The 13,344-nt window shown below is 40.0% G+C and overlaps 1 protein-coding gene across 18 annotated transcripts in view; it reads right to left on the minus strand.

Annotated features, from left to right (window-relative positions):
- Nucleotides 1-1,182: 1,182 nt before the first annotated feature.
- HPS5 (HPS5 biogenesis of lysosomal organelles complex 2 subunit 2) overlaps nucleotides 1,183-13,344 on the minus strand; it is a 43,605-nt gene continuing 31,443 nt past the window's right edge. For 17 of the 18 annotated variants that reach the window (XM_081533656.1, XM_081533648.1, XM_081533659.1 and 14 more), the window contains 4 exons: nucleotides 13,093-13,206; nucleotides 10,372-10,478; nucleotides 4,260-4,530; nucleotides 1,183-2,708 (listed from right to left, as the gene is read on the minus strand). In XM_081533656.1, coding sequence (XP_081389782.1) covers nucleotides 2,648-2,708; nucleotides 4,260-4,530; nucleotides 10,372-10,478; nucleotides 13,093-13,206 — 553 coding nt within the window. In that variant the 3' untranslated portion in view covers nucleotides 1,183-2,647. The remainder of the gene's footprint in view (nucleotides 2,709-4,259; nucleotides 4,531-10,371; nucleotides 10,479-13,092; nucleotides 13,207-13,344) is intronic. The other variant, XM_081533665.1, reaches the window with a different exon arrangement.

Below are 13,344 nucleotides of genomic sequence, written 5' to 3' on the forward strand. Positions count from 1 at the left end.
GCATAGAAGTTAAATAAGCAGGGTGACAATATACAGCCTTGACGTACTCCTTTTCCTATTTGGAACCAGTCTGTTGTTCCATGTCCAGTTCGAACTGTTGCTTCCTGACCTGCATACAGGTTTCTCAAGAGACAGGTCAGATGGTCTGGTATTCCCATCTCTTTCAGAATTTTCCACAGTTTATTGTGATCCACACAGTCAAAGGCTTTGGCATAGTCAATAAAGCAGAAATAGATGTTTTTCTGGAACTCTCTTGCTTTTTCGATGATCCAGCGGATATTGGCAATTTGATCTCTGGTTCCTCTGCCTTTTCTAAAACCAGCTTGAACATCTGGAAGCTCACGGTTCACGTATTGCTGAAGCCTGGCTTGGAGAATTTTGAGCATTACTTTACTAGCATGTGAGATGAAAAGTACTAGATGGTATTCTTTTCCAATATAAAGCTGTTCAATCAACAATGAAAATCTGTTACTTAGTGTAACCACCTTCATTAATGATCTTCGATCTTCTGGATAACTTGCTGCAGCTTCTACATCAACACGTGCTGCTTCACTTTACACAAAAGTTAAGAAGACAACTTCTTTCCTTAACCTTCATGGACCAAGTTCTGCTAGCTTCAAATATTTCTTCTGCAGCTTCCTCATCTCTCTCAGCCTTGCTGTGGATTATGCTCTGGCTAAAGGGAATCCTCTGGTTGGTTTGAGCTTTCTGTCTAGACTACTAAAACTTTCTCCATATCAGCAACAAGGATGTTTCACTTTTTTCTCATTCTTGTATTCATCAGAGTAGCGTTTTTAATTTCCATCACATACTTTTCCTTCACATTCACAGTTTGGCTGTTTGATGCAACAGGCCTAGCTTTCAGCCTACTCCAGCTTTCAACATGCCTTCCTCACTTAGCTTAATCATTTCTACCTCCTGATTTAAAGTGAGAGATGTATAACTAGTTCTTCCTTTCACTTGAATACTTAAGAGGCTGTTATAAGGCTATTAATTGGCCTATTGCTGTCTGACAGAGAATGGAGAGACCTGAAGAAAGGGAAAGAGATGGGGAATAATCAGTTGAAACAGTCAGAACACACATTTCTCGATTAAGTTCACTGTCTTACGTGGGTGCAGTGACGCCACAAAACATTTACAGCAGTAATAATAAGGATCGCTGACACAGATCACCATGACAAATAATAGTGAAAAACTCTGTATTTTGCAAGAATCACAAAAATGTGAAAGAGACACAAAGTGAGGAAATGCTGTTGGAAAACTGTACTGATAGACTTACTGGATGCAGGGTTGCCACAAATCTCCAATTTGTTTTAAAAAATAAAAGAACAGTATCTGTGAAGCACAACAAAACAAACTGCAATAAAAAGAAGGATGCTTGTACAGTTAACAACCTGGACTTGTGACTGGCATCTTAAGTGCTGGCAGTTTTGTGGGAATGAGCCTTAACCTGTAGAATTCAATGCCATCTCCAGATTGAACTTTCAAATGAGTGGAAAGAACACTCAGCTGGTACTGGAGAATTGCTTGGTGTGGGGAAACACACGACACACACACCCTGCCACACACTGGTGACCAAAACTGCTAGGATTTCCTAACAGTGAGGAAGGAACTAACTGTCTAACCTGTTAGACGGCAATCTGTGTCTCTAGTTCTCTGGCTGTGTCATAAATGAAGAAAAAAGAAGTGAATCATTCAGTGTATCCAACATTTTGCTTATTCCGCACTGAGTTTACACAACACTTTCCTGCAAATTACAATGAGCCTCATGCCTACATTCTAGTCAAATAACATTTTAAATCAGATTTTACAGTTATTATTAATAAAACATGCTGTGTAAGTATACAGAAACCTGAAAATGGTAATCTAGTACTTGGCTTAAATAATACAAGTACTTGCTGCAGTCTTTATCAATACTCAGCCTGCCTTTATTATGGCCTTTAAAAAGCAAATTTTAAAAGTGCATGATTCCTTTGGGCTACTTTATTTAGGAAAGACTGGAGTAAAACATCTCTAGTAATGAATTAGTTTTATATAGGTTTGGATTAGAAAATGTCAAGCACTAGAAAAAAATATATTCTAAATTAGCTCAATTTAAATATGAGGCCATTTCATTTATACATTTAATTTGAATCTTCAGTGTTTCACTTATTTTATGTGTTAGTTACATTCTACCGGGTCTTACTTTGGTAATTTCTCAAGTATCCCAGAGAAGATAAGAAAGGAATTCAATTTCTATCAACTACATTGCATGTCTTCATGTAACCAGGCTGAGAAACTTTTGCTCCCTGCATGCCAGTCATGATAGGAAAAGAATTCCCCCAGTCCACCAACAAGGAACCAATCATACTGTTGTCCAGCATAAGGGCTGCACAGCTGGGAATATTCACATTCTGCTTCCTTCCAGAGCATTTCGTTTTAGCAAACAAGGACTGATTCCTTTCAAAATTCAACTTTGGTTGAAAAACACTGAGGTCACAGATAGAGCTACAAATGCAGAGGTAACAGACAAGGATGAAGGTGCTCCCAAAAAGGTGCTGGGATCTCCAGTGGGGCCTTTCCTTCAAGAACAAATGCATTCAGGAGGCTCAGGAGCACAACTCAGTCATTCTCAACATGTCGTGACACCCTGCTGCGTCTTCTTCAGCTAGGCCTGCTGAGACCAGAGAAACCGATCACATTTTTCGAGCATGCTTTGTATCAAGGCTCTGAAATCCCAAAGAAAAGAAACAAGCAAATTTAGTTGTCACTGTTCATTCTTTACAGAAGTAAAGGATTCAAAAAGCTGACTGACTCTGTGCATCAAAAGACAAAACTAACAGTGTGAAAAGGCATCCTATGAATATGGCACCTTGTCCTATACAGAAAGGGAAAATATTTGCAAATCATATATCTCAAAGGTTAATATCCAGAATATGTAAAGAATTCATGACAAAAAACAAATAACGTAATTTAAAAATGGACAAAAAACTTGTACAGGTATTTTTCCAAAGATAATATTCAAATGGCCAACAAGTATATGAAAAGATGTTCAACACCACTAATCACCAGGAAAATGCAAATTAAAAACCATAATGAGATATCACCTCATGCCCATTAGGATAGCTAACTATCAAAAACTAATAACTAGTGTTGGTAGGGATGCGGAGTAACAGGAACCCTTGTGCAGCACTGGTAGAAATGCAGAATGGTGCAGGATCCATGGCAATTAGTACAGGAGCGTCTTAAAAAATTAAAAACAGAAGTGCCATCTGATCCAGCAATTTCACACCTGGGTATACACCCAAAAGAAATGAAAGCAGGGTCTCAAAGAGAGATTTGTATCCTCATGTTCACAGCAGCATTACTCACAATAGCAAGAGGCGGAAGCAACCCAAGTGTCTATTAAGAGATGAGCAGATAAACAAAATGTGGTTATATACATACGACGAAATATTATTCAGTATCAGAAAAAAAAGGAAACTCTGACAAATGCTACAAGATGGGTTAAGGACATTATGCTAAGTGAAATAAGCCAGCCACAAAAAGACAGACACTGCATGGTTCCAGACAGAAAGAAGAACAGTGCTTGCCAGGGAGGGGACAGAGGGGGGAGGGCAGAATCATGGGGACAGAGTTTCAGTTTCGAAAGATGAAAAGGTTCTGGAAATTAACTTCACAATGACACGAATATACTTAACACTACTGAACCAACTACTTAAAAATGGTTGAAAGTAAATTTCATGTTATCTGTATTTTACCACAATTTAAAAAAAAAAAAAATTTTTTTAAACTGACTGAGCTGATCAGGGGTGTGTGTGTGTATGTGTGAGTTGTTCAGTTGTGTCTGACTCTTTGCGACCCCATGGACTGTATAGCCTGCCAGGCTCCTCCGCCCATGGGATTCTCCAGGCAAGAGTACTAGAGTGGATTGCCATTCCCATCTCCAGATCTTCCTGACCCAGGGATCAAACCCTGGTCTCCTGCATTGCTGGTATTAGGTATATGGTACAAATAATCTTCTTAAAGAACTGAGTATACATCATATTTGGGTATTCACATTAACCTACAAGTGTCTTGGCTACGACTATGAACAAAGTATTACTTTAGCCTCTTCCCTTAATCACCTAAATCAACAAAGGAGTCTCTGTCCCCCCATCTGTGAGGGGTTGGGACTATGTGACCTATACAGTCCCGTCCCCTCTGAAAATCTGTGGGATTCTATACTCCCCAGGTGCTTGTGGACAGAGCAGGACAAGAGCAGGACAGACAGACATTACCTCTGCCTTTTCTCGGCAATTCTCAGGATATCGCAGGTTCTGGTAAACCTCTCTGACAGCTCCAAGGTCAAACCACATTCCTGGAGCAGTGACCAGGCCCGATCTGGGCCCATGGCCTTTGCCAACAGGAGGGCCACATTCTCCACAGTAATAGGGGAAGGCCCATCGCTGGAGTTTCCATCTGGTGACTGCTGGGGGGCTGGCTTTGTGCTCGTGTTCTGCACCAGATGTAGGAGAAGCTTCCATTCTTCCACAGTTTCTGGGATCCAACCTACTCAAACACACAGAAACAACGTGAGCTCTGAGCACTCTGCCTGCATACAGGAGACACCATTTGGAAAAATGGTTTCATACCAAAACATAAAAATATTAAAGAACATAATCTCACCACCCCGACACAAAACTGTTTTCTGAATAGTTGTTGAATAAATAGCTCATGACAAGGAGAAGCCATGAAATTAGCCTCTACATTCTTTCATTTGCTCATGCAGTAATAACCCAGGGCACACTCCATGCTAGGCACTAAATAGGAACGTGAGACAGACAGACATGATGAGTCCTGCACTGCTGTGGAGCTCATGGTCTAGTAAAGGAGAAGGAACTTGGTAAACACGTAAACAAATCTATGCTTATAAATTGTGCTAAGTGCTTGCTATAAAGGAAAACATCAAAGAGCCATCAGAGAGACTGGCAAGTTTTGGAGAGTTTTTCTTTTTTTTTGAGGATCAGAGCAGGACTCTATGAGAGTGACATTTAAGCAAAGAGCTGAAAGGTGAGACAAGTTTACCGCGCGTGTGCATGTGACCCATATGCATGTGACAAACATGCAGGGAAGGTGTTAGGAAGGAGGAGCAAAAGAGCTTACGTTTCTGATCAGGGAAACATGGAAGATGACACAGGAAGAAACTAGGTGAATTCAAGGAACTCAACGGTGGCAGTGGGGATTGAGAATGAGATGACAGGGCCAGGCCATAAGCGAACAGCTTAAGAATCTAGACTTCCAGTCAAGTGTAAGGAGTTTCAAGGAGGAGAGCCACATAACCCAATTTTTGTGTAAAAGAACCATTCTGAGAGTCAGTAACACGGTGGAGTGAAAAGCTACCTTTGTCTCTCCCTTTCATCCTACAACCAGTAAAACATTCACAATGCCACAAAGGTGCCTGTGTCCAACACACCGAGACACTGGAATATTTCTCACACAAATGCACAACTAAAGGTGGTGAACTGGAACACACGGAGGTGGCAGAACCAAGGGAACAATAGAGATGGTGCCCACAGTGCCCAGACCTCCAGCCCCAGAGAGGTTGGTAGTAGCAGCGGAGGTGGTGCCCATGACTCCAGTCACCCACACCCCCACCTAAAGTCGCAGAGCCCATGAATCTTACAACACTGTACATGGCTACTCCTCCCTACTCCCTGCTTCCTCCACAACAGCAGTGGAACCTGCCACTCAAGGGATCCTGAACAGGAGGTGCACCAGGCGGCTATGCCAGCAACACTGGCAGAAGTAAGGCATCCATGGCCCTGCAGGTACAAGAAATGATAATGAAGGCCACAAGGCAGACTGAGATGGTGGAGGGCACCAAGTGCTGACTTTCAAACATAAACAGAAGCAGCTGAGGGAAGACAAACCCAAAACTTGTGCTATGGTGCCATCTGCTGGAAAACAAAGGAAAGGCCTCTAATTTCTAATCTATTGTGTTATCAGAATCAAGCAGACAGGTTACTTGCTACTTGAAATGTGCCGGCAGAGGAACAATTTCATCAAACAATTTCTCCTTATTGAAGAACCATAGTAACACTTTATCACAAAAGGACAATGATAACTCTCCAGTAACCAAACTTAAAGTTACAGAATATTGTGAGCTAACTGATAAGAGAATTCAAAACAGCCTTCATGAAGAAAGTCAAAGAGCTACAAAAAAAAAGCAAAACAGAAAGGCAGTTCAATGAACTCAGGAATAAAAGCGAACAGAGGGGAAAAAAATGAATGAACAGAGGAATACTTTACAAAAGAGTTTCAAACTCTAAAAAAGGAGGACTTCTTCTGTGATCCAGTGGTTGACTCTGCATTTCCAATGCAAGGGGCACAGACTTGAACCCTAGTCAGGGAACTAAGATCCCACCCGTCATGGGATGCAAGGAGGGCTGTGTCCACAAATCAATTCACATGAACACCACATTAACAAAATCAAGGACAAAAACCATATGATCAGTTCAACAGATGCAGAAAAAGCATATGACAAGATTCAATGCCCATTTATGATAAAAAAAAATTTCAATAAAGTGGGTATAGAAGGAACATACGGCAACATAAAAAGGCCATATATGACAACTCCACAAGTAATATCATTTTCAACGACGAAAAACTGAAAGCTAGTCCTCTAAAATCAGGAACAAGACGAGGATGCCCACTCTCACCACTCTTATTCAACATAGTACTGGAAGGCCTAGACTTCCAGTAGAGCAATCTGGCAAGAAAAAGAAATGAAAGGCATCCAAGTTGGAAAGGAAGAAGTGAAACTCACTATTTGTGGATGACATGATTTTATATACAGAAAACCCTGAAGACAAGAACTGTTAGAAATAACAAACGAATAAAGTTGCAGGGTACAAATTAACATTCAAAAATCTGTTGCAGGGGCTTCCCTGGTGGCTCAGTGGTGAAGAATCCATCTGTCAATGAAGGAGTTGTGGGTTCGATACCTGGGTCAGGAAGATCCCACATGCCACAGAGCAACCAAGCCTAAGCACCACAACTACTGAGCCTGTGCTCCAGAGCCCGGGAGATGCAACTACTGAGCCCACATGCTGCAACTCCTGAAGCCCGGGCACCTAGAGCCTGTGCTCCACAACAAGAGAAACCCACAATGAGAAATCCATGCAGCAATGAAGACCTAGCCCAGCTAAAAGTAACTAAATGAAAAATTTTTTTAAAAATCTGTTGCATTTCTACATGTTAGCAATGAGCAAGCAGAAAAAGAAATTAAGAAAACAATTCAATTTACAATGAAAACAAAAAGAATAAAATATTTATGAATAGGTTTAACCAAGGAGGTGAAAAACCTGTACACTGAAAACTATACGACATAGTTGAAAGAAATTGAAGGCACAGATAAACAGAAAGATACTGCCTGCTCATGGACTGAAAGAATATTGTTAAAATGTCCATATTTCCAAAGCATGCTATAGATTCAATGCAATCCTTATTGAGATCCCAGAAACATTTTTTCACAGAAATAAGACAAAAAAGTCTAAGATTTGTATGTAACCATGAAAGACCCCAAACAGCCAAAACAATCCTGAATGAAAAGAACAAAGCTGGAGATATCACACGCCTTGATTTCAAACTATATTACAAAACCATAGCAATCAAAACAGCATGGTAGTGGCAGAAAAACAGATACATACATCAACGGAATAAAACTAAGAGCCCAGAAATAAACCCATACATGTATGGACAATTAATACAAAATAAAGGAACAAGGCACATCCAACGGAGAAAGGATAATGTCTTAAATAAATGGTGTTGAGGACACTGCTGGGGACATTTTTTTGCATGAGGCAAAAAAATGAAAGTAGACCACGACCTCACATCATACAAAAGACCTCGCATCATACAAAAGAATCAACTCAAAATGGACTAAAGACATAAACAGACTCAAAACCATTAAACTAGAAGAAAACATAGACACAGCTCTCTTTGACATCAGTCTTAGCAATATCTTTCTAGATAGGTCTCCTCAGGCAAGGGAAACGAAAGCAAAAATAAACAAACAGGACTACATCAAACTAAAAAGCTTCTGCACAGCAAAAGAAACCATTCATAAAATGAAAACATGTTCTACCAAATGGGAGAAGATACTTAAAATCGTAAGGGGTTAATAACCAAAAATACACAACTAGATGAAAAACTGACCAAAGGCGCTAAATAGGTGTTTTCCCAAAGATGACATGCAGATGGCCAACAAGCACATGAAAAGATGTTACGCATCACTGATTATTAGAGAAATGCAAATCAAAACCATACAAGATACCACTTCACACATGTCAGAATAGCTATCATCAAAAAGTCTACAAATAGCAAATATTGGCAAGGATGCAGAGAAAAAGGAACTCTGTATACTGTTGAGAATGTAAACTGATACAGCCACTGTCGAAAACAGGGAGGTATCTCAAAAAACTGAAAATAGAACGACCATCTGATCCAGCAATCCCACTTCTAATATTTATCCAAAGAATATGAAAACACTAATTGGAAAAGATATATGCACCCGATGTTCAGTGCAGCACTGTTTGTAATAGCCAAGATGTGGAATCAACCTAAGTGCCCCTCAATTGATGAATGGACAAGGAAGATGTGATACACACACACACACACACAGATTACAGAATACTTCTCAGCCATAAAAAAACAAAGAAGAAATCTTGCCACTTGTGGAACATAGATGGACCTTGAGGGTATTATGCTAAGTGAAATAAGTCAAAGACGAACACCACATGATTTCACTCATAGGTGGAATACACAAAACAAACAAACAAAAAACCAAAATAAATGAACCAAACAAAAACAAACATGTAGATGCAAAGAATAGAGTAGTAGTTACCAGAGGGGATGGAGCTGGGGCAAGGTGAACTGGGTGAATGGGAATAAACTTGATGACAAAGGGAAACTAAATTTTTAGCAATAAGCACTCTATAGATTATAAAAAAGTGAAAAATGTGGTACACAGAAAACTTATGTTATAAACCAATGTTACCCCAATAAAAAAATTTCAATTAAAAAAATAAGACCCATTCTGGCTGCTGTAAGGAAAATGAGTTAAAGATAGGCAAGAATGGATATCTGATGGCCAATTATAAAGTTATAGTATCTAGACAAGTACTGGGACCAGAATGATGGTGGTAGAACAAAAGAAAGTAAGCAGGTATGAGATATATATTGGGCAATAAGATCAACATGCTTTAAAGTGATAAAATGAGTTAGGAGAGAGAAATGTCAAGAAAAGATCCTCATTTAATATACTAAAAATAGGAATAGCTATCATTATTATTATATTAACAAATCATTAAGAGTACTTTTATCTGGGTGGGAAGAATTTTAGGTGATATTTTCTTCATTCTTCTTAGATTCTCAATTTTTTTCTATAACAATCACGCTGTAACTTTGAAAGCATAAATACCATTTATATCTTAACTTTTCTGGCTATTTTTCAGAAGTGAACACAAGTCTATAGTTCCACATCTACAGAACAGTCTGACCTCTTGTTTCAATTCTGAAACAAAGGTGATTCAGTTATTATTGCTATAGTTGTGACATCTGAAGCTAACCCTTGCCAGGTTGCTTGGTTCTAACTTTCCTTCTTCTATACCAACAGCACTGAAAAAGCCAGTAGGTCAAATTGCTACACGAAGGATCCTGATGTCAAGCTGTGGGTAACTCTGCATTGAGATGAATAAAGCAACACTACAAATCAGACCAAGACCATCTCTCTGAGTGTAGGATAAACTCTCAGACTTCAGTGTGTCAACATCCTGGCCTCCTGTCATTTTATCTGTACTAAATTGATGAAAATTGAAAAAAGCACCTAAATACTTGTAAAGGCTTAGGAAAATCTGACTTGCTACTCTAAGTTCATCTTAATGATCTCTAACTTTGGGCTGTGTAAAAAGGCAACATGATGCAGAGAAAAAAACCTGAACATGAGCTTTAGAAATGGTTGGACCTGGCCTGAACAACAGTTCTAGCATTAACCAGTTGTATGACTGTGGGGAAACTAATTGTCCTTTTTCTGGGCCTCAATTATAGCTTCTACAAAATAGAAGTAACTATCCCACAGGTTTGTTATTTCATTTAAATTAGATGGAAACGCATCTAGTCGAATGCCTTACACATCAGGCACTCATGAAATAGAAAAGTTGCCTGCAGTTTATTTCTAGTTACGATTTCACGATATACCAAGTAGTACGGATCAAAAAAACGCCACGAATTTGACAAATAGCTAGAATAAGGAATATGATCATTGAAATGTTTACCACATTTCTTTATCGGAAAGTCTGTAGTGACTTCTAAAATACTATAACCAAGAGTAACCAGTTGGAATTTACATACCATTGTCCCCTTCCATCAGGCTCATATCATTCAGATACACAATGTTAGTGAAGGCCTCTCTTCTTCTCTCCAGCTCCAAACAGAGAATAAGATATCCAGGCCAGAAACTTTAAACAGACCAAAGTTGGTGAGAAGAATAAAAGGCAGTGAATTTATATGGCATTGTGCTGTCCAACACAGTAATATTAGCCACGTGTGGCTATTTACATTTATTTATTTTTGGCTGTGCCATGAGGCATGTGGGATCTTCGCTTCCCAACTAGTGATGGTACCCATGCTCCCTGCACCTTGGAAGCACAGAGTCTCATCCACTGGACTGTCAGGGAAGTCCCTGTTTACATTTAAATTAAGGTTATGACCAACCTAGATAGCATATTTAAAAGCAGAGACACATTACTTTGCCAACAAAGGTCCGTCTAGTCAAGACTATGGTTTTTCCAATGGTCATGTATGGATGTGAGAGTTGGATGGTGAAGAAAGCTGAGCACCGAAGAATTGATGCTTTTGAACTGTGGTGTTGGAGAAGACTCTTGAGAGTCCCTTGGACTGCAAGGAGATCCAACCAGTCCATTCTAAAGGAGATCAGTCCTGGGTGTTCACTGGAAGGATTGATGTTGAAGCAGAAACTCCAATACTTTGGCCACCTCATGCGAAAAGTTGACTCATTGGAAAAGACCCTAATGCTGGGTAGGATTGGGGGCAGGAGGAGAAGGGTACAACAGAGGATGAGATGGTTGGATGGCATCACTGACTTGATGGACATGGGTTTGGGTAAACTACGGGAGTTGGTGATGGACAGGGAGGCCTGGTGTGCTGCGATTCATGGGGTCGCAAAGAGTCGGACACGATTGAGTGACTGAATTGAAATAAACTGAACCCATGCTCCCTGCACCTTGGAAGCACAGAGTCTCATCCACTGGACTGCCAGAGAAGTCCCTATTTACATTTAAATTAAATAAAATTTAAAAGCCAGTTCTTCAGTTGACCAATACGTATTTCAAGGATTTAATGGCCACATATGACTAGTGACTACCATATTGGACAGCGTGATAAAATATTTTTAGAATATTTTCATTCCCTCAGAAACTAGAGCACTTATGAAAAAACAAAAATTAAAGTTAGTGATAAATACTAATTCCCTGGAGGCTCAGACAGTAAAGAATCTGCCTGCAATGCAGGATACTTGGGTTTAATCCCTGGGTTGGGAAGAACCCCCAGAGGACAAAATGGCAACCCATTCCAGTATTATTGCCTGGGAAATCCCACAGACAGAGGAGCCTGGCAGGCTATGGTCCATGGGCTCACAAACAGTCAGACACAACTGAGCGACTAAGCATGCACTCAAGGCCAAGCCACAGCTATGAGACTTTTAAGCTTATATACTTTACAAACTTTAAGGTTCAATACAAAACGAACATATTTCTTACCCAAACATGCAAACTTTGGCAGTTTTCCCTGACTCTCCCCGCCTTCCCTCATTTCCTATACCCAGTACCTATAGCTCCCACTGTGTGTTCCTCTGAAATGTCCCGCTGGCCGTGCTCTTTCTGTTGCCCTGGAATCAATTCAGTCATACCTGAATTACTGCACCAGGTTCCTAGTTGGCCTTTATTTCTTCTCTCCAATCTTTCTCGTGTATGAAACCAGAAATGATTTCCAGAAACCTTCATTTTATCATGCCATTTTTGTACCAAAAAGTTTAAAAGGGTCCCCACTGATCATAAATTCTTTTAACCACCTTTCAAGGTCCTATATGATCTCATGACCCACCACCTGGCCAGTCTCACCCCTCATTATCAATGAACAAATATGCATCAAGTGCCTACTACTCTATGAATTATGCACCGAAGGAAAAAGAAGACGCATGTTCCTATCTCCAAAAACTATAATCCAAGGGAAGCCAAAGATAACATGAGATAACACCTTTGGGCTATAAATAACTAATACGCGGTACGGATAAAAAGTCATGTCAGTTTTCATGGCCTTGATCTTGCTGTTTGTCTCAGCTGACCTGCCCTCTACCTGGCTCATTTTTAAATACAAACCCTCCCCATTCTTAGGGCTTACCTCCAAGTCTCACCTCCTCCCTGAGTCCTTCACCAGGAGTTCTACTGAGCCCATTCTGATCTCTCCCTTCCCAGAAACTGTATCAATTATAACTTGTATCACACAGCCTGGTCCTTAATTACATACACCTGAAAACTGGAGTGACCAACTAAGCAGAAGGGGGAGAGAGGAACAACCAAGGACCAGTCTCATGTACACACAAAATAAAATATGCTCAAAATTTAAAACAAAAAAAGATGCTTATTATCACTTAAAAAAAAAAAAGCACTGTAGCCAAAAAAAGACAAAGCAGATACCTTCAGTCCCTTAACTGCTGCTGCTGCTGTTAAGTCACTTCAGTCCTGTCCAACTCTGTGTGACAGAGATGGCAGCCCACAAGGCTGCCCCGTCCCTGGGATTCTCCAGGCAAGAACACTGGAGTGGGTTGCCGTTTCCTTCTCCAATGCATGAAAGTGTAAGTGACGTCACTCAGTCATGTCCGACTCTGAGCAACCCCATGGACTGCAGCCTACCAGGCTCCTCTGTCCATGGGATTTTCCAGGCAAGAATACTGGAGTGGATTGCCACTGCCTTCTCCACAGTCCCTTAACTACAAAGTTATTAACTAAAATGACTCTAACCTTAACTTCAGCTTCTAGGAAAATTTTCACTTACCCATAAGACCTACAGATGTCAGTCATTTTCTCTTTTGTTGTAAAATCTGCAGGAAGTTTAATCAGATAAAGGATAAGCTGACTGTAACCCCAGGAAAACAAGTGGGAATGAGGCCTGAGAATTGAAAAAATATCAGTAAATTAGATAGAAAATAAACTCTACAAAAATGCTTATTCATCAGCTAATAGGTAAGAATAGAGTTTAATTATATTTTTTCCAACATTATATCTTTCAAACATTTCTACTTGGCTT

The sequence above is a fragment of the Giraffa tippelskirchi genome, chromosome 10, assembly GCF_054371585.1.
Source record: "Giraffa tippelskirchi isolate mGirTip1 chromosome 10, T2T-mGirTip1v1.2.pri, whole genome shotgun sequence".
In the NCBI taxonomy this organism is placed as follows: Eukaryota; Metazoa; Chordata; class Mammalia; order Artiodactyla; family Giraffidae; genus Giraffa; species Giraffa tippelskirchi.